Source organism: Leuciscus leuciscus (genome assembly GCF_965113295.1).
Source record: "Leuciscus leuciscus genome assembly, chromosome: 6".
Taxonomy (NCBI): domain Eukaryota; kingdom Metazoa; phylum Chordata; class Actinopteri; order Cypriniformes; family Leuciscidae; genus Leuciscus; species Leuciscus leuciscus.
The window spans coordinates 29,311,716-29,332,541 of record NC_138730.1 but is presented as its reverse complement, the minus strand read 5'-3'; the positions used below and the strand labels follow the sequence as shown (position 1 = coordinate 29,332,541).

Below are 20,826 nucleotides of genomic sequence, written 5' to 3'. Positions count from 1 at the left end.
GGTGACAATAAAATATTGTATTTTAATTTATTTTATTTTTTTACAAAATTTGAGACCCCCTTCAAATTTTGCACCAAATTTTATAACACCAGTCGGCAGTGTTTTAAACATCACAAACTTTTACACTAACTTACAGCTTGGACCAGCTCACACAAGACCCTCAACTGGACATTGATTTTTTCTTTAGCATAAAGGTTAACAGAACTATAAATTCATCTACTAACCAATGTAGACAGACGGAGACTTGAAAAGTGTGTTTGTGCCATATTTCTTTCAAATAAATTCCTCTAGATTTTATATTTTATTATAAAATGCATATATTTTAAGAGTATACTTAAGTATCCAGATTTATCACACTGTTCTGAGTAGTTTTCTTCTATAAATTCATATCTTTGTGTCTGAGATCTTTCGGTGTCTGTAGCAGGTGTGGGGCTGGTGGGGAGTGTGTTTTCCGACAGTTTCAAGGCATGGAATTTGGAAGGCTCCATTTCAGGAGTGATGTTTTCACAGGCATAGGACAGCCATTTCTCATGAAAGATACTGATGTTATAAAGGGGTAAGTATAAATGTAGGCTATACAAAATAATGATTGATGGGAGGCAAATCTGTGAAAAATATATTTTTATATAGATTTATTATTTATGAAGTAACAGGTGGGGTCACAGACAGTGACAGTTCTTATGAGACTGCAGTAAATATTGTATACTGTATGCCTACAAGCAGAACAACATTTTCTTATGTGGTAAATTGCTGTCATCACAAGTTTTTGCACAGGATGCGCAGGAACATGAGTACAAGAAATAACAGGAAAGGGGATCATTCAGATCATAAATTTTAAGTGTAAATGTGTGTGTTTTTTTTACTCTATTGTTGTGCATGCTGACAGGGCAGAACCATTGCTAGGAAGAACCATTGTTGGGAAGAGGGAATGTCTCAATGATTTAGGAGTGATAGGTTTGACTTCATCTAGATGTGCTGTAGTGAATTATTGTATAGTACCAATATGGTTTGTGTTCCTCAAATACTCAAACCAAAACTGACCAAAATCAAACTGACTAAGATCATTTTCGATAATTAATTAGAATCCTTCTGCTTTTCCAAAGAAGCCTTGTGACCATCAGTGTTTCAACAGTTCTGAAGAAAGAGACGTGACAGGATGTAATTCTGATTGGAACAATCGGACCCATTTAAAGGGCAGGTCTACATGAGCAAATCTGAGACTGCAGAAGCTCAGCCAAAGACAGAGAATGACACTGGAATGAACACATGAGCAGCACAGAATATATTTTGGATCAAGATGAAAACAATAACAGTAGTTATTTTGCTTGTATTAGAGCTATCAAACTGCTTTGCACAGTCAGGTATGTATTGTTTTCTATAATAAAACTGAAAAAAATGAACGACAGCAATAATCATTATTTTTCTTGTTGCAAAAAGTATTGTGAAAAAAGCCACTTACACTTATTTTTTTATTTTGTTTTTCATTTATGCTTAACTGAGTGTGAATTGCTCAACACTGCATTATCTTAACCTATTTTTGTGCAGGAAGAAACTTTTTAATATATAATGTGGATTATAACAAATGCATGGGAAGCTTCTTGGAACGACTTACCACCTGTGACCCATTCAGTACCCAACAACAGTTCCGTTGGACTCCAGAGAATCGCATTTTGAACACTTTCACAAAGAAATGCCTTGGAGTAGGAAGTAAAGCAGTGGGCAAAAAATTGCAGTGGCTGAAATGTGAAGATAACAATGATTTGCAGAAGTGGGAATGCCACGGTCATATATTGCTTCGCCTAAAGAATGAGTCTCTGTACCTGGCTGTAAATGACAACGGTGTGCCAGTGATCTCTGCAGACACTGGAATAAAGAGCAAATGGACAATTCATGGAACACTGAACAGCATTTGCTCTCGGCCTTATGAAGGTATGTGCCTCTGTGTCTCTATTGAACATTATTGTCATAAAGTGACAATGCTGTTTTCCTTTCAATGCAAATGTGTGCTATTCCCTCAGGGATCAAAATACTGCATGCTGTGAAATACAACAATAATTCCAAACCTTTTTTGTCCTTATTAGTATGTGTTCCTCCTAACTAATATTTTGCTGGATAAATTTCATTTATTCAAATCACCATTATTATCACTTCTAAAAAAATAAGAATCCTAACTGGGGGAAGACTCTAGTTGCTTCTCCCTTTAATGAGACAATCAAGCTTGTTTGTCTTTCACAATTTTTCCAACAGTTCTATGTGGCCTTGAAATAAGCAGGATAATGTACCTTGTTATGCAAAAAGCATCAATTCAATTGCATTTTGCCAATCTTATTTGATCAACCTATGTTATTTAATATTTAACTGAATGATTTAAATAAAGTTATATATTTGCTTAAAATTAGTTAATCATTTTTCTAGCGAATTCAATGTTTTTTTTCACCAGCACTATAAAACATGGTGTAAACTACTGATCAACTCTTACATTATTTTAACAGAAATATACACCATTGGTGGAAATGCATTTGGACGGCCATGTCACTTTCCTTTTCTTTATGAGAAAAAATGGTATGCAGACTGTACCAAAGTTGATGAGCAGGATCAACGTCTATGGTGTTCTATTGAGGCTGAATACAGTGCTAATCAGCTGTGGGGCTACTGCCCAACACATGAAAGTAAGTTTATGTTTCAAGTGTTCCCTGTACAATAATGAATAAATCATTAAGACTACAGTTGTTACCTGTCCATCATCAAAAACTAAACTGTTCTAACAATAAAACATTGGCTTGCATTTATTGATGGGTAGTTATGTTATTTGCAGATACATTGTGGTCCAAACATCCTCTGACAAATGTCTATTACCAAGTGAATGATAAGTCGGCCCTGACATGGTACCAGGCTAGAAAGAGCTGCCAGCAGCAAGGTGCAGAGCTGCTGAGTGTCTCTGAACCTCATGAACACACCTTTATAGCAGGTACAGTCCCATCAAATAAATAGTCTAAATAGAACTGTTCATCATTACATGCACTAATGAAATACTAATGGATATCAGAAATATCCAAAGAACAAAATGCTAAGAAAAAGTGCTCTTTCTCGCTTTGTCTAGGAAAGGTTCAGAAGACACAAGTCTCACTATGGACAGGACTAAACAAATTAGATGTGTCCAGTGGATGGCAGTGGATTAATGGACAACCTTTACGTTATCTGAAATGGCTCAGTGGTAAGACTCTCTTTCAATCAAAGGATTCAGTCTTGTTGAATCCCTGTTAGAGCACAATACCAACAACACTAGTTTGATTCCTGGGGAACAAAAAAACAGATAACAAGAAATATGTATTTTGATAAATAAAAATGTTGCATGAATTGAGAAAAGTTCACTATGCCTTGATTCATCATATTCTAGATGTTTTTGGCCAGTGCTGAATAGTTGAACGAACAAAACAAAACCAGCTTTCACTAGCTAACTGAGCATATTAATGGACTGAATTTATATAATGGATCATTTCTGTCTTTGTTGAAGGATTCCCAACCACACAACCAGACTACAGTTGTGGTGTCCTAAAAACCGATATTGGTTCTGAATGGTCAAACAAACCTTGTTCGGAAAAACATGGGTACATCTGCCAAAAAGGCCATTCTGTTCCTACTATTCCACCAGGTAGGCTTTCCAACCACTTTTTATTCCATAAAGCAAGCAGCGATTCTTAAACCGCAGTGTCAAGAATGGTGCTGTTCACACAAAAACAAACATATAGCGTGATCTGTGTAGTGCGATGGACAAACAAATGATTTTTATGTGTCTTTCTTTTAAAGATTTATTCATAAAGGCCCACAAGCGCAGGAGTGGCTCTCATATGCTGTGTCCCAATTTGTTTATGCTACTATCTGTCCTAAAAAGTATTCGAAATTGGAGTTAGTGTGTCCCAAATCATAGTATGTTGAAATGAGTATTTCATAGGTACCCAGATGGTGTATTTTTTTCTAGTTAGGATACAAAGACCCATGCACTTTCTAATATTACCCAACAACCCATTGCGCATTGCACGCAGATTCGAATAGAACTACAAACACGAATAAAACATGAAAAGAAAAAAAACTACAAACATGTCAGATGTGTGAGACCGACAGTTAAGTAGAGAGCTTTAGATAAAAGGGTTTGAGAGATTAATAATCATTATCTAACCTGACGAAAAGATGTTATCCACATTATGTTTAATCTGAAACCGCATTGTGAACATTTATAAAGATTTGGTCATTTTGGTTGTTTGGTCATTAATTTTTAAATGCATCATTATGCAAACACATGAGGAGTTCTCCACATGAAAGACCCATGACTGGCAGTGCTTTTAACTGTGTCGTTATAATTGGGACTTTAATGGACTGCTCTGCTGCTTAGTTATGTGCACCCAGTCACTGTTTAAACTGCCGTCAATCATCTTGTCACAGTTAAAACAGTGACAGGGCAGTTTAAACAGTGACTGGGTGCACATAACTAAGCGGCAGAGCAGTCCATTAAAGTCCCAATTATAATGGAGTATGCCTCAAAGCTTGCATACTATTCTGCTACACACTCAAAAGTACTGTATGTACTTTTTCTTCCCAAAAAGAGTACATACTTTTTGGGCATAGTATAAGTAGGTGAATTGGGATGCAGCAATACATTTGACTGCTTGTCATTGCTTCATTAGTCTACTTCAGGACAGGCTATAATAATTTGATAAGTAAAATAAAAATGTTTTTAAATGCATTTTTATCTCATACTGTATTTCACTTGAAAATGTTCTTGGCACATCATGAGATTGATTAAACCTCTCAAGATGCATGAAAAAGTTTTGGAACCTCATCTATATAGAATAATGGAAGCAATATTAGTGTTAATAATAGATTATCTTTGTTTTTGTTTTTTTGGACAGTGGTTAACACTGGATTTTGCCAAAGCCCTTGGATTCCATATTCAGGCAACTGTTATCTGCTTCATCGCAACAAGCGAACATGGATGGAGGCGCGAGATGCATGTCTGCGGGAAGGAGGAGACCTGCTGAGTATCCTCAACACAGAAGAGCAAAGCTTTGCCATCACACAGCTTGGATACTGTAAGTTTCGATCATTGGCTTTTAACTGGAATGCATTTTTAATAGTGTTGTTGTAGAAAAGAGAGAAGTCACCCCTATATAAGGTTCCAATCCAATCCAATCCAACTTTATTTGTTAAGCACTTTAAAACAACCAACGTTGACTAAAGTGCTGTACAGGAATATTACGCAAAATTACATATAAAATACAACATTAAAATGAGACGACATAAACATGAGTACAAATAATAGCCACGCAATAAAAGCAATCAAAATAAGAAATTAAATCAAGTAAATAAAGCCGACATCTCACTAGGTGTCAAAGGCCACAGAGAAAAAATGTGTTTTAAGACGGGTTTTAAAAACAGACAGAGAAGAGGCTTGCTTAACGTGCAGTCAGAGGCAGATCATTCCATAGATTAGGAGCAGACACAGCAAAGGCACGGTCCCCTCTGAGCTTCCGCTTAGTTTTAGGCACACTCAGGAGCAGCTGATCAGCTGACCTGAGAGAGCGGACGGGTGTATAAGAATGTAGAAGCTCAGAGAGGTATGGCGGGGCAAGACCATTCAAGGATTTAAAAGCAAATAACAGAATTTTAAAATGGATCCTAAATTGAATAGGCAGCCAGTGGAGGTTGCTAGATAATAATCTGCATCACTATTCTCAGTGAGGACAGACGTGCTGTGGACTGGTTTCAATGATCGCAAAACTCAGATGCTGTTTGAGTGGAGTGACCAGTCTAGCGTCCCATTTGCCTCATGGGAGGTGGGGGAGCCGAGTCACAATGCTGTTCATGCAGAGGACTGTGTGTTAATGAGAGGAGAGGTAAGAACTTCATATGCGAAAATTATTTGTGATCTTAAATTCTAGTTGCATAGTTTTTCTCATAGAATTATCTGTTGCTAAACTAAACAATTGCCAAATGACTGTTTCTACTTTAGGAGGGAAAGTGGGCCGATGATATTTGTGAGAACAAGTATGGATTCATCTGCAAGAAAAAGGCCAGCTCTAAAGCCTCGAATAATGACACGGTTGTCACAAGCCCAGGATGCAAAACAGTATGTATATTTGTATAACAAGAAAATGACCTAAAAATGTAGAATTGTCTTCTATGTTCTTGGACATCAGGTGGTGAAATGTACCTACTGACAATTGTCTTATTTTTTGAAAAGGGTTGGACCAGGTATGGGTACTACTGCTACATGGCAGGATCTGAGACAAAGACCTTTGAAGAATCAAAACAGATGTGTGAAAAAGCTGAGTCTCAATTGGTTGATATTTCCTCCAGGTTGGATCACTTCTTCAATTACATGCTCTTTGTCCTTTCTATATCTGACACTGAATTTACTTTAACTAAAACTTTTAATTCTGGGGAAAAATGACTTTTCTAAATGTATAATTATGTGTTCTAAATAATATTTTAAAATCTATAAACAGATTTTAGTGTCAGCTTCTGCCTCATAAAATAATAAAAGTCCATATAATTAGGACAGCTATCAAGAGCAGTTAATACTTAATCTGCTCGTTTCCCCCCCCCATTAGCATAGAAAATGCATTTCTGGTTAGTCTAGTGGGAGCACGACCAGAAAAGTACTTCTGGACTGGACTGTCTAATCAGAAGGATCCGCACACATTTGAATGGACCAACACCAAGCAAGTCCCATTTACTCATTTCAACGCTGGGATGCCAGGTATTATGCCAAAAAACATGAAATGTTTGATGTCAATGAAATGATAATGTTTCTTTTAAATTAAATGATAATTTTTTTTTTTTTAGGAAGAAAACAAGGCTGTGTTGCCATGACGACTGGAATTATTGCTGGGCTTTGGGATGTGCTCAGCTGCTCAAATAAGGAAAAATACATCTGCAAGCAGAGAGCTGATGGACTAGTTACTACTCCAGCCCCGTCAACCCATCCTCCCCTGGGCTGTTCTGAAGACTGGACGCCAATGGCGACTAGAGACTTTTGTGTCAAGGTAAAATGGACTTTTTAGCTATTTTCATGTAAAATTTTGGAGAAATTTGCTATTTAAACAATATCATAGACAGATTGTACAACATTTCATGATATTATTTCCTTCTCTTTTTGGCAGTTTTTTAGTGTACCACCGATTCAAATGAAGACTTGGGATGAAGCTCTTGACTTCTGCCGAGAGCTTGGTGGTGATCTTCTGAGCGTCCATCATGATTCTGATATTCCTTTGAAACATGGAAGGTAATCTCTCTCATTCCTTTTGCAAATAGATAAACTTGTTTCAAACTTGTTCAAATCACATTATCTATAACAGGCTCTATTAATCTGTTTTAGACATGACAATTTTCCACCATCAGCAGTTATAATCTGCAATAAATTATCCACAATTAAGCCACAATCCATCTCCACATTCTTGCGTATTCATATAAATGTGTGTAAAGGATCTGTATATAATATAATCTACTGAATACATATAAATGCATGTATATAATCTACATACACACCTATATATATATATATATACAGTGGGGAGAACAAGTATTTGTTACACTGCCGATTTTGCAGGTTTTCCCACTTACAAAGCATGTAGAGATCTGTAATTTTTATCATAGGTAGTACTCTTCAACTGTGAGTGACTTTCTGAATCTAAAACAAAAATCCAGAAAATCACATTGTATGATTTTTAAGTAATTAATTTTCATTTTATTGCATGACATAAGTATTTGATACATCAGAAAAGCAGAACTTAATATTTGGTACAGAAACCTTTGTTTGCAATTACAGAGATCATACGTTTCCTGTAGTTCTTGACCAGGTTTGCACACACTGCAGGAGGGATTTTGGCCCACTCCTCCATACAGACCTTCTCCAGATCCTTCAGGTTTCGGGGCTGTCGCTGGGCAATACGGACTTTCAGCTCCCTCCAAAGATTCTCTATTGGGTTCAGGTCTGGAGACTGGCTAGGCCACTCCAGGACCTTGAGATGCTTCTTACGGAGCCACTCTTTAGTTGCCCTGGCTGTGTGTTTCGGGTCGTTGTCATGCTGGAAGACCCAGCCACGACCCATCTTCAATGCTCTTACTGAGGGAAGGAGGTTGTTGGCCAAGATCTCGTGATACATGGCCCCATCTATCCTCCCCTCAATACGGTGCAGTCGTCCTGTCCCCTTTGCAGAAAAGCATCCCCAAAGAATGATGTTTCCACCTCCAAGCTTCACGATTGGGATGGTGTTCTTGGGGTTGTACTCATCCTTCTTCTTCCTCCAAACACGCAGAGTGGAGTTTAGACCAAAAAGCTTTATTTTTGTCTCATCAGACCACATGACCTTCTCCCATTCCTCCTCTGGATGATCCAGATGGTCATTGTCAAACTTCAGACAGGCCTAGACATGCGCTGGCTTGAGCAGGGGGACCTTGCGTGCGCTGCAGGATTTTAATCCATGACGGCGTAGTGTGTTACTAATGGTTTTCTTTGAGACTGTGGTCCCAGCTCTCTTCAGGTCATTGACCAGGTCCTGCCGTGTAGTTCTGGGCTGATCCCTCACCTTCCTCATGATCATTGATGCCCCACGAGGTGAGATCTTGCATGGTGCCCCAGACCGAGGGAGATTGACCGTCATCTTGAACTTCTTCCATTTTCTAATAATTGTTCCAACAGTTGTTGCCTTCTCACCAAGCTGCTTGTCCTGTAGCCCATCCCAGCCTTGTGCAGGTCTACAATTTTATCCCTGATGTCCTTACACAGCTCTCTGGTCTTGGCCATTGTGGAGAGGTTGGAGTCTGTTTGATTGAGTGTGTGGACAGGTGTCTTTTATACAGGTAACGAGTTCAAACAGGTGCATTTAATACAGGTAATGAGTGGAGAACAGGAGGGCTTCTTAAAGAAAAACTAACAGGTCTGTGAGAGCCGAAATTCTTACTGGTTGGTAGGTGATCAAATACTTATGTCATGCAATAAAATGCAAATTATAAAAAAATCATACAATGTGATTTTCTGGATTTTTGTTTTAGATTCCGTCTCTCACAGTTGAAGGGTACCTATGATAAAAATTACAGATCTCTACGTGCTTTGTAAGTAGGAAAACCTGCAAAATCGGCAGTGTATCAAATACTTGTTCTCCCCACTGTATATATATACAATATATACTTTATATATTGAAATATATATATACTTATATTTAAAAAAATACACTTATGTATTTTTATACATAAAAATGTCCACTAATGTTAGATTTGGCTGGTTCTCTGCCAACTTGTATCTCTGTTCAAGTGTTTTTATATTCATCGCCAGCTGTGTATATCACTGATGGTTGTAAATACTTTGAATGTGCAGCAAGTCTTATCACTGAAACAGATGAATACATAAATGTATGATCAAAAAAGTAAAGAAACTACATGGTTTTGCTTTTAGAGGGTATCCAGCATGGATTGGTTATAGAATGTATGATCCCTCTGTGGGTTATGTTTGGAGTGATGGTTCTTCGGTGAGTTCACAAAGAATATGTTAAAAGACAATTAATGCTAGATAGAACTTGCATTTGATGTCATTTAGATTTATTTATTTATTTATTTATTTATCTTTTAGTCATCCTATCAAAGCTGGTCTAGTGATGAACCAAACAATTTGAACAACATTGAAAATTGTGTTGAAATGAGTGTTTCAATCTGGGAGACTGATGGAATGTGGAACGACGTGAACTGTCATGACAAAAAGGACTGGCTCTGTCAGATTCGAAAAGGTACAAAATGCCAACCTGGAAAAAATCTAGTTCTGCCATCACTAGATTGGAAAGAAAATTATATTTTCTATGTTTAATTGACAGCTAACTGCTGTGCCTTCTCTTTAGGAAAGACCCCAAAGGAAGTGAATATTACAAGACAAGGTAAGTCTTTTACTTCAAGAACTCCAGACTCAAACATTATATTTTGATCACACTGATGAGGCAAATGAGTAACTTGATTTTAAAACATTTATTTATTTTTATTTTAGTTTATAATGAAACAGAGGATGGCTGGACTGAATTCAGAGGTAACCAGTATTATGCGTCTCACTACTCAGCAGTGGCTGTGCAAGATGCACGGACATTCTGTAAGAAATCACATGGCGATCTTGTGGTTATCAATGATGAAGAAGAGCGGGTGTTCCTCTGGCATAAGGTATGATGGCTGAGTGACATTTTCAGTATATTTGTGGTGCATATCACACAAAACTTTTATCAGTGTGTTATTTTGAGTGCTTTATATTGCATTTAATTTACTGACATCCTCACAACTGATGTGCTTTTTTCCTGTTGCAGACTAAATGGGTGCACAGTGATTTTACCATTGGTTTGACAGTTGATCTGGATGGGTCTTACCAGTAAGTTTAAATAATGTGAATGGGTCCTATTTGAACAGGTGGACAATACGCAATATATGAAAAGAACAAATAAACAAATAAATGTTTGCTCTTTAAAGGTGGATGGATGGTTCCCCTGTAGTATTTCATGCTTGGGAAGCAAATCAACCGGCCTTTAAAAACAATGAGGAAAGATGTGTGAAGATGACCTTGTCTCAAGGTACATCATATCTTCTGATCTATGAAGACATTAAGTATATGTGGAATGTTTTATTGACCACTGATACATTTGGGGAAGGAAAAATGTTTCTTTATGTATGATTAAATCACTGTTGAAACATTTCATACAGTACATTAAATAAACCAATTTAAAAAAGCATTTTGACTGTTACAGGACTCTGGGAAACTATCAACTGTGGTGATGAATTAAATTTTTTTTGTAAGCGAAGTCAGTCTCCTCCAGTTAATGCCACGGTGGCCCCTACACAAAAGCCAAAAGGAGGCTGTGCTCCTGAGTGGAAAAACTTCGATGGAAAAGTAATTATAAACATATTCTAAAATTATAACAAATATTGTAATGCTATATATTAGAAGTAAATTATAACCTTGATTTTATATTTAAACATTTTACAGTGTTAATGTAGTTTTAGTAACTTCAGTCTAAACAGTTCTGCATCAGCTCAATGAAATGAAAATGTTTTTGTGCAAAATCTCACACGGAATAAAGCCTTGCTTATAAAAATTACAAAAAAATTGCACTGCTGTAATATGTTTTCCAGTACAATATTTGTGAAATATCTTGATTCATATTCATGACAATAAATGATAGAAGAAAATAAATAATGGTCATTTATATAAAACATTATAGTGTTATCACACGAAGGAAGACATGAAAACATGGACAGAAGCAAGAGAATACTGCAGAGAGCTTGGTGGAGATCTGTCATCTGTTATGAGTAGAACACAACAAGGTAAAAGCTCTGTGAGAGATTTCAGTACTGCTCAAAATGATGAATGTATAAATATCTTGTCATATTCTGTGCATGGAAAATGTGACATTATTCTAAAGTATTGATTCTCTAAATGTTTGCTGTTTTGTTTGTTTTGTGCACTTTGATTGACTTGATCATTATCATATATTGCATGTTTAATGTATTACATCATATTTATCCATCTGCTGCAGCCTTTTTAACCATGATGATTAGAGATAAAACCACAGACTTCTGGATTGGATTCAGCAATTTGGCAAATGGGAGGTTCAAGTGGACAGATGGGAGTAAGGTTGCATTCACAGAGTGGGCCAAAGGGGAACCTCAAAACTTTAGAGTATGTGCATTTTGTCGTCATTTATGAGTGAACATTATGAATTTAGGCAGCTTAATAAATGTAAAATTTAACCTGAAGATGTTTTTTCTTTTTTAAATGCATGTATTGTTTCTCTTACAGTGGCATTCGTACTATTGGTCAAAATATCACTATTCAGAGGAACAGGTACTGTGATAAGCTGACTAAAACGAAATAGTATTTATTTTGTATTTTTTGTGATAAAATTTGAAATGTAAAATTTGTTTCTTTTTCAAACAGGAATGTGCTGTTATGGGCATGGGTTCAGACTCTTTTGGCAAGTGGGTGGCAACTGACTGTAATTCTACTCACGGTTTTATCTGCAGTCGTGATGTTGGTGAGTTTAACCAAACACTGCGGACTTGTAGAGAGATTGCTTGATCCTCTGCAGACTTTTACCATTCCACTTTTGTGTTCATCGTCTCTTTTTTTCACATGTTCAGATCCTGGTATTGCCCTAGTGCCAACTGAACTTCCGAAAACCTTTGTCAAGCTTGGAAATTCATCTTTCAAAGTGATTCAAGAGAACCTAACATGGAGTGAGGCAAAACAACGCTGTGAGGCGGATGGGGCTCATCTTGCCAGCATTCGGGACTCGGTAACACAAGCTTACCTTGAGCTGCAGGTCTTCAGAACCCAACAGCCCATGTGGATTGGTCTCAACAGTGCGCAGGTACTGCACTGGAGTGAGAAAGGGAAAATCATAGCGTTACATTTTGTAAAATATTCACCCAAAAATGTAAAGACACCTTTATGGGTTTTTCATTGTGTGGTACACAAAAAAGAATGTTCAGGCTGCTCATAGCCATATAAGGAAAGTAAATGATTACTGGGGCTGTCAAGCTCCAAAAAGGACAAATTTTAAAAGCAAGTCATTATAAACAAACATATGTAAAATGTGTGTGTAAATGGCATGTCTGTTTTTCTAAATTAGGTTTTATTAAATTAAAAGTGAACCATTTATTACTCTGTATGTGTGATATTTATGACTCCAACCTACTCATTATATATTTGTATTCATTAACAGTCAAATGGATATTTTCTATGGGTGAATAACTGGCTCATGAAAATGGAGAAATGGGCACCTTCTGAACCACGGCCCAACCGCCCTTGTGCATACATGGGAATAGAAGGAGAATGGAGAACAAGTCTCTGCAATCAAACCTTCTACGGTGTCTGTGAGCAATCAACAGGTGAGATTCAAATATTTTTCCTTTAGATGATTGCGTTTTGCTATTATGTCAACAAATAATTGGGTGGTTAGTCTTAAAAGATTCCAGTGCTTGAAGGCAAGATTTAGAATCTGAAAATAAAATAATTCTGTTCTCTCTATTTGCTCTAAAGCCGTGAGCAATGCACAGGTTTCAGCTATTTAAATTGAGTTTTGTTTGTGTGTATTTTTGGTATTGTTATTGGGGGCACTTAAAAATACTGTGAATAATTCTGGACACCTTATCCTTGAATTACACCTTAAGAATCCAAACAGTATTTAAATGTTTTCAAACGCCCATTCAGATTTTTGCATTAAATATGGTGTTTATTAAAAACTAAACTAAGTGTGTGAACTAATGAGTGAATGATTCTGTGCCAGAATTCAGAGGTAAAATTTGATCGCAATGGTCATTAATCGGCTTCGCCCTACATGTCAATATAGCGGTCAGAGACTTCAGATTTTGGCCCAGGATCATTGGGATCTTTTTGGATTCTCACAATTTTGTCATGTTTCCATAGCTACTTATTTTTTTATTAACTTCACCTGTTCCTTGTTTTCTCTTCTGTTTATATAGCCCTCATTTTCAGTTGTTTTTTTGTCCGTTCTCATTAGTATATCGTTGGTTGTATTTTTTTCCTGCGTTACTCCTGTGCTCTTGTGTGTTTGTTGTTTTGATTGTGAATAAACGTGACTTCTGCGATTAGATCCTGCCTCAACTCTGCTTAGCTGCTCCCGGCTTTGACAGCACCGTACATCAGTGCTCTTGGAACAATGCCCCTCCAATCATTCCACACTGAATGGATAGTGATAACAGCTGTACAGTAATCCATCACTTTCTCTTAAGCACACTTTTCCATGTGACATTCTCCCCAGACATTCCCCCAACTCTTCCAGCTCAGCAACCTGGGCATTGCCCACGAGAAGATGATGACAGTCCTTTAAGGTGGATACCTTTCAAAGACAGTTGTTATGCTTTTGTGACTGATACCAAACCATGGAGCAGAGCAGCTAGACTCTGTATGACATGGGGTAAGGTTATAGATTGATTTTTAAAAGCTGTTTACCCAATTACATGACAGGTGCAATGAACAAAAAAGTAACAAAGCTTGTACTTCATTTTTCTTTCTCGTCAGGAGCATCTCTTGTCAGCATTAGGGATGTAGCGGAAGAGAAGTTCATAGAGAACAACATTGTGCTCCTTGAAAGCTACAAAGAATTTTGGATTGGACTTTTCCACTCCCAGAAAGGTAATGTGCCAAATATACCTTCTCAAATGAAGGAATCTCTTCTGTTCAACTCCTTTCCAGTGCCCCAGAGTCTTCACACAAATAGTGAATGAACTCATGGGTCTCAAAGGGTTGGTTACAAATGAACTCACCCTGGATTATCTAACTACACAGGACACTGGTTATGGTCAGACTACAGCGTGGTAGATTACACTAACTGGGCATCTGAAAACGATTATGCAGACGACTATGGAGATCATACTTGGAATCCTGACTGCGCATTATTCTGTACCAAATCTAAAAAATGGAAAAAACGACATTGTGATTACACAGTCTTACCGTTTATCTGCAAAACCCCCAAAGGTATGTATTGTAAATAAATACATTTTCACAATAGCATATTTCGTTACATGTTGTAGTAGTCACTTAGAGAAATGCAGTACTGTATCTAAGTAACTAATGTTTTGAGTCAAATGTCCAATGGCATGATTGCTTTTCTCTAGCAGTGCTTAATTATGTTGGTTTCAAAAATTTCTTGTGAATTCAGTCTTCCAAACTAAATTTACCGTAAATTATCATCATATTTGTGCAGTGACTGTTAGGTAACACAATAAAACCCGACCACCTTAAGACAAAAGGTATAATATACAACAAAGGTAAATAATGATAAACTGTGTTCTTATATAAGAAATACAAGGGTGTTTTTTTGGGCGGGGAGTTTCATTTGATACAATTTTATATTCACAAATTACTGAATTTGTATCATTTCTGTTGCCAAAACAATGGTTGGATATTTCTCATTTCATAATTATATTGCTGCTTTAATCTTCCTGAAAAGCCATTAAATACACTACAGTTCAAATACAAGTATGTTGTGGAAGATGCCATTTTTCCTTTTACTTTAGATGTTAATATTTCATAAAGCTATTTTCTTATATTAGTTTCAATAAACCACATGTCCACATATTGTGACAGTTTTTGGCAGAATTACCTGCTCCAGTCACAAAAGGTCACTTTATATTTCTCTGGAAAATAAAGGTGGAAATGTTCCATAGCCTATTACATGTAGGAATGTGTATATTCAGAAGTTCACAAAGTAGACAACATTTTTGCCACTGGAGTAAATTGTGACGGCTAGCTCTAGTCTCCTATTTTATTCCTATGAATAGATATGTTTATGATTATTTAGAGTAAAAGGGAAATGTAATAAAACTCCAACATTTTATTACATTATCTATTTATCCTTTTCTTTCCTGCAGTAATGAATCCAACCACTGAGGCCTCACATACAGGTAATATGTTGATTTATTCATAATGCCTTTTCTTGTGCATTTTCTGTCAAGAAATATTCAAAAATCTAATTTTATGTAAAAAGAAAAGAAAAAAAGAAACGCTTTCAGCAGCCTCTCTCAGATGTTTAACAGTATGTAAAATTGTAGTTTGGTATAATGTGTATATCACAATTTCAGACTAGATAGTTTCTCTTATTATTTTTTCTCTGTTTTCACAGGTCCTGAACCTCACAGTGTCAAAACCGGTTTGGCTGTGTTCTTGAGCATTGCAGTGGTTGGCATATTGGGAGCTCTAGCGTACGTTTACTACAGAAGTTCAAATAGACTGTCATTGCCTACATTTGAAAATCCCATGTATACTGACACAGAGGCTGCTCATTCAGATTATAAAGATAACAAAACATTGCTTGGCCACATTGATATCACTGAATAGACCTGTGCTTTATGATGTCCCAGTACTTGTATATATGTAAGAGATACTGTACACTCAGCCAATCATTATCATAAAATAAACAATGACAGGGATCATCGGGGTTATTTTGCGATAATGGCTGTACTTTATCCTGCTTCGGACATGGCAGCTCAGCAAATAAATATTGATTTGGGTAGAAAGTATTTTATGTCAGAAAAAAACGCAGCTATATAGGAATCAGTTGTCAGTTATACAGTTCAGCAGTCATTATGCAAAAACAAATCTGACTGCAGAATGGTGCAAATGACTAATCGGAATCAAATATTTCAAAGAGTCAACCAACATGAAAGGAAACCACTGATTTAATATGGCATTGCCATTGTCCTGTATAGTTTCCTGTGATGCTACTTCAAGGCTTTTGTACAAGTTTTTAAAAAGTTTTTCAAATTGAATAAGAACTGTCTCTAAATAAACTTAAATTTTACACTGTAATATATATATCTGTTTTTGAGCGAACCACCACAGTTACACTCCAACTGCGCAGTGTAAATTGGTTTTAGTATGGAAAAAGTGTGTCATCTTTTAGGGTGCAGTGTCAAAGAAAAACAGGATAAGATGACGTAAGATCAGCTGACTTGGCAGTATTTGGAGTATGAGGACAGTGCTGGAAAACAAATTACCTAAACTTTTACATTTTTTGTTTCAGAAATGTATGCCCTCTTTTAATTCCATGGCACATATATATATATATATATATATATATAATATATGAATGCTGAATGTGTGCTTAAAATAGTCCTTCATAATATCCTTATTATCTGACTAATCAAAGGTGGAAACACATTGAGAGACACATTTGGGAAAACAATGCACAAAAACATTAAGTGATAAATTTGATGTGTGCATTATTGGTTCAGGAGAACATTTCAATAAAGACAATATACAGTCAGTTTAACTGAATACAGATGTACATCTATATTACAGTGCAGCAGTATCTGTACTCAGTTTTATCAATCCAATATCTACAAAGGCATTTATGAGGTATATACAAATGCATAGAAATAATTTTCAAGCTATAGTGTTGTCACAAACTAATGCATAGAGTACTCAGGAAACATGTATAAAATGTAAATAAAAGTCATGGTTCCAGGTGCAATAAGAGTATGTACAGATCTGAGTGCTTATATATCTTTCTCATTCCATTTTTAGCATAACTGGAATCAAAACTTTTACCATGCTGTTGTACAAAAGATATTTTCTAAATCATTGTACATATTTCGCTCAAGACATTTGAGTGTGCCTTTTTACTTTATGAACATGAAAGTTACGATTAAGAAAAAAATGAAATCCATTTAATATACATACTGTATATATTTAAATAAATATTTAGAAAATCATAAATACATGCAGCTGGTTGGCTAAAATTATCACATTTTATATATTATAAATATGGATGTTCATGTTCATAAATATCAACAGTGTTCATTTGCAATAATTTTGCATGAGCAAAGAACACATAGTATGGCTCGAGAGTTGATTTAACATGATTGCGTTTTCAGCTAGCAGCTAAAGGTTTTTGTATTGACAAACAACGTATGACGAATGAAATTTACAGAATTAATTTTTGTCGTGACAATCTATACCTGGCCAAACTAAACATTGAACAGTGTATACATTAAAGCCAACATAAAGCCAAAATAAAATAGGTTGAAAATGGTAATTCACGCTGACTTTAAAGTTTAAGATTGTAATTGCTCTCCGGGTACGTTTACACAACAACGATGTGCTAAAAACGGAAACGTTTTTCCTTTGTGTTTTTCGCGTACAGATGATAACGTTGTCAAAATGATCCCTGTTCACATCGATCCATGAAAATAACAACAACAAAACAAAACAAAAATCGCTGTTATGTACACACTCCGAAGCATGCAGGCCAATAGTAGGCGATGTTACTTTGTAAAGAAACACTACACGTCTATATAGACCGAACACGCAATACGCATGCGCATGACGTCACTGTTTTCACAAATTTGCGTTTTTGTAGTTTACACAGAGCAGAGATGATAACGGTATCATCTTCAAAAAACCTGCACTTTGAAAACTGTTTTCAAAAGCTTGCATTTCAGGCCCCCCAAAACGGCATTGTCATTTAAATGAATAGCCAAAACAAACAAAAAGTTTCCTGTTTTTTGTTGAAAACAGTGTTGTGTAAACAGCCCCTTAGTGTCAGCAAATGGAATTGCAAAGATTATGACTTTTCAGAAACATTATGCCATTTGTCAGAAAAATATATAGTCCTGCCGCCAAACCCATGTCATTTGTTGACCCCTCGGTTGCTGGTCGAGATGGTCAACTGTATTGTGCCACAGTGTTTATACTTTTCAGTTAAATCAACCTAAAAATGTATTGTTGTCTCTGTTTCAAGTAAGGATAGGAGAAAGTACTATAACTTTTAAAATATCCCCTTATTTTTCAAAACAGAAGCTATTTCCTCTAAATGTGTGAGACTTCTGATTCAATAGCCCCTATAGTTAAATAATGATTATTATATCAAATAAAAATATTATGATAACAAATACCAGTTTGCAATATAAAAAATTGGAAGCCTTGCACATTCAGGTTAAAAATGGCCCCAATATCACAATAAAAATGAGGTGGATAAAATAAATAAAAATGACCAGACTATATTGTAATGGTTTTGATGTTGAAAAAAACTGACCTTTCAATCACTGAGGTGAAAAGCCAACCATAAAAGGGTTCTTTAGTTTGCCTAATTTTAATGTAGCCAATAGCAGCACATACTTAGTTTTCATACAGATTATTTGTGGGTAAATGCTAATTCTTGTTAACATTTTAAAACAAATAATTTTCTTAATATTTTCATACCTGCCAGTAGTGTAGCAGCACGTCCCTAAAAAGACCAATTTTACACAAAGAAACAGAAACAAATTTTTTTTTTATCTTTCTCAGGGGCGAAAAATTAATATGATAAGAGATGACCAGTTTGCATGTGCGTTTCACAAAATTGTTTGAAAAAAAATGGTGTATCTGAGTCTGACTGACCGTTAACAACAGGGGAAATAACAAGCAAGGATGTAACCACATACTTGGGACTGGAAGGACCAAACGTGCTGAAATCATTTAAAACAAATATGGTAATCACAGGCCCGATAGCAAGAGGCACATAAAGCCAAGGAAACACAGAATTATACGAATGAAAGGCTCATAATCAAGGAAAGTTAGATTTTGACCAGAGTAGGCAATAACACAGAAGAACAGATAAAGAAAGAGAAACCATGTTGTCCTGAGTACACGGTAGCCAGCATTTAACATAGCAGCATTAAAACAACGTCCTTCTCAGTGATGAATGTACATGTCTTCAGTCCACTCCTCAGCCTCCACGCACCTGTCCCTCTCCCTGTCCCGCTCCCGTCCCTGGTAGTGATAGTGGTTGTGGTGTGGGTGAGCGTAGTGGTGTGATTGTTGGTGCGAGCGCAGCTGTATCGGCTGTCTCTGTTGCCTGTTGTGCTCGTTGTGCTCCAGCTCATAGTCCTGCTGCCCGTGGTGGGAATAATCCGGCTGAATGTCTGTGGTCCCACCGCGGCGGTGGTGGTGATGTCGATGGTGATGGTTATGGTCCTTTTGAATTGTAGTCCTGTTATGGTAGACCTCGGTTTGATCCGGGTCGCCCTCACCCGGGAGAGCGCGCCTGCTCCGGGACTCCGATGCGTCTTTAGTGGGAAGCTGATCCATGTCGGTGGGCTGCTGCTGGCGCACGTGGTGCTGGTGTTTGTTGTGGGGCTCGGTCGGTCGGCTGGTGCTGGAGCGGTGGTGATGATGATGATGGTGGTGATGGTGATGGCTGCGTCTCTTTGGCTCGCTACGAAGGAGCCTCTCCTCCTCCTCAGCCTCCTCCAGCACTTCCTCTTCTTCTTCCTCCTCCTCCTCCTCCTCCTCCTCTCTCGTCTCCTGAGCCTGGGGAAGATGCTCCTGCTGGTTCTCTTGATGTCCTTTTCTCTTGGTGGTGGCAGTCTTCTTGCTTTTCTGTTCGTCCTGTATATGGGATACATCAAATGAAAATTAGTGGATTTTACACAGCTTTGAGGCCATTTAGAAAAAGAAAAAAAAACAGACCAAAACATTCATTGTACCATTCATTTTCTCCACTGAGGAATTTTGGGGATTTTTAACGATGAGGTACAAGGTTGTGTACCTCACTAAGTACCCCACTAAGTGATTGAACTAAGTGATTTTTTAAAGCCACCAGTCTGCATTATTATTATTATTTTTTAAATAATCATCTTGAACTGTGGAATTTCTGGTGAAAAACTACATTATCGTTGATTCTACAATGAAATCTCCACCAATCAGAGAATCGAAACTAGCAAATTGTGCCATTTTAGCACCCGTCCACTACCATGAAGGACTGAGAATGTCTGATTTTCAAATACGCTTTTGCTTCAAATCAAAGTTTGTAATGTTGGGATTCATCTTGTAGCTGGTTGGTTTGAATCCTGGTTTATATATCTTTTAACTAACTGCTGCACTCTATATTAAAGACTCATCCTTCACTACACAGATTTTTTCCAATCAGATGCTCTCTAGAATTAAAATGTCCTTACATGAAGCAACAAACAGGAACAGAAGAATACAGTAGAGCACAGAACTAGCAATGCCAAAGTCATGGGTTTGATTCCCAGGGGAAACAAGAGCTGATCAAATGTGTACCTTTAAAGCAGAGTAAGTCACTTAGGATAGAAGTGTCTACCAAGCAGTGTTGGGGAAAGCTACTATTAGTAATGCGTTAATGTGTTACAATATTGTGTTACTCCCTAAAAAAGCAATCATACAGCACAATTAAAAAAAAATAATAATCAGACATCACCACCAACTAGTCGTTTATTGAAATATGTAGTAGTTTAACAAATTCCTAGGTAAACCCTCATGTAAAAAACAAAACA

General features: G+C 36.8%; 2 protein-coding genes across 3 annotated transcripts in view; one reads left to right on the top strand and one right to left on the bottom strand.

Moving 5' to 3' along the window:
• The first annotated feature begins 1,092 nt into the window (after positions 1 to 1,092).
• Positions 1,093 to 16,357, top strand: mrc1b (mannose receptor, C type 1b). The gene is made up of 31 exons (XM_082173341.1): positions 1,093 to 1,361; positions 1,546 to 1,929; positions 2,493 to 2,669; positions 2,816 to 2,968; positions 3,101 to 3,214; positions 3,515 to 3,652; positions 4,908 to 5,087; positions 5,734 to 5,891; positions 6,008 to 6,124; positions 6,239 to 6,354; positions 6,609 to 6,757; positions 6,844 to 7,043; positions 7,161 to 7,282; positions 9,452 to 9,524; positions 9,626 to 9,779; positions 9,888 to 9,923; positions 10,031 to 10,197; positions 10,338 to 10,399; positions 10,498 to 10,598; positions 10,773 to 10,915; positions 11,247 to 11,349; positions 11,562 to 11,704; positions 11,825 to 11,869; positions 11,963 to 12,059; positions 12,166 to 12,395; positions 12,750 to 12,915; positions 13,809 to 13,964; positions 14,069 to 14,182; positions 14,336 to 14,524; positions 15,421 to 15,453; positions 15,672 to 16,357. Exons 1-31 carry the CDS (start codon positions 1,298 to 1,300, stop codon positions 15,884 to 15,886), a joined length of 4,299 nt encoding a protein of 1,432 aa, XP_082029467.1. The 5' UTR covers positions 1,093 to 1,297; the 3' UTR covers positions 15,887 to 16,357.
• cacnb2b (calcium channel, voltage-dependent, beta 2b) overlaps positions 16,011 to 20,826 on the bottom strand; it is a 35,531-nt gene continuing 30,715 nt past the window's right edge. For both annotated transcript variants that reach the window (XM_082173347.1, XM_082173348.1), the window contains exon 13: positions 16,011 to 19,918. In XM_082173347.1, the coding sequence (XP_082029473.1) occupies positions 19,223 to 19,918 (696 nt within the window). In that variant the 3' untranslated portion in view covers positions 16,011 to 19,222. The remainder of the gene's footprint in view (positions 19,919 to 20,826) is intronic.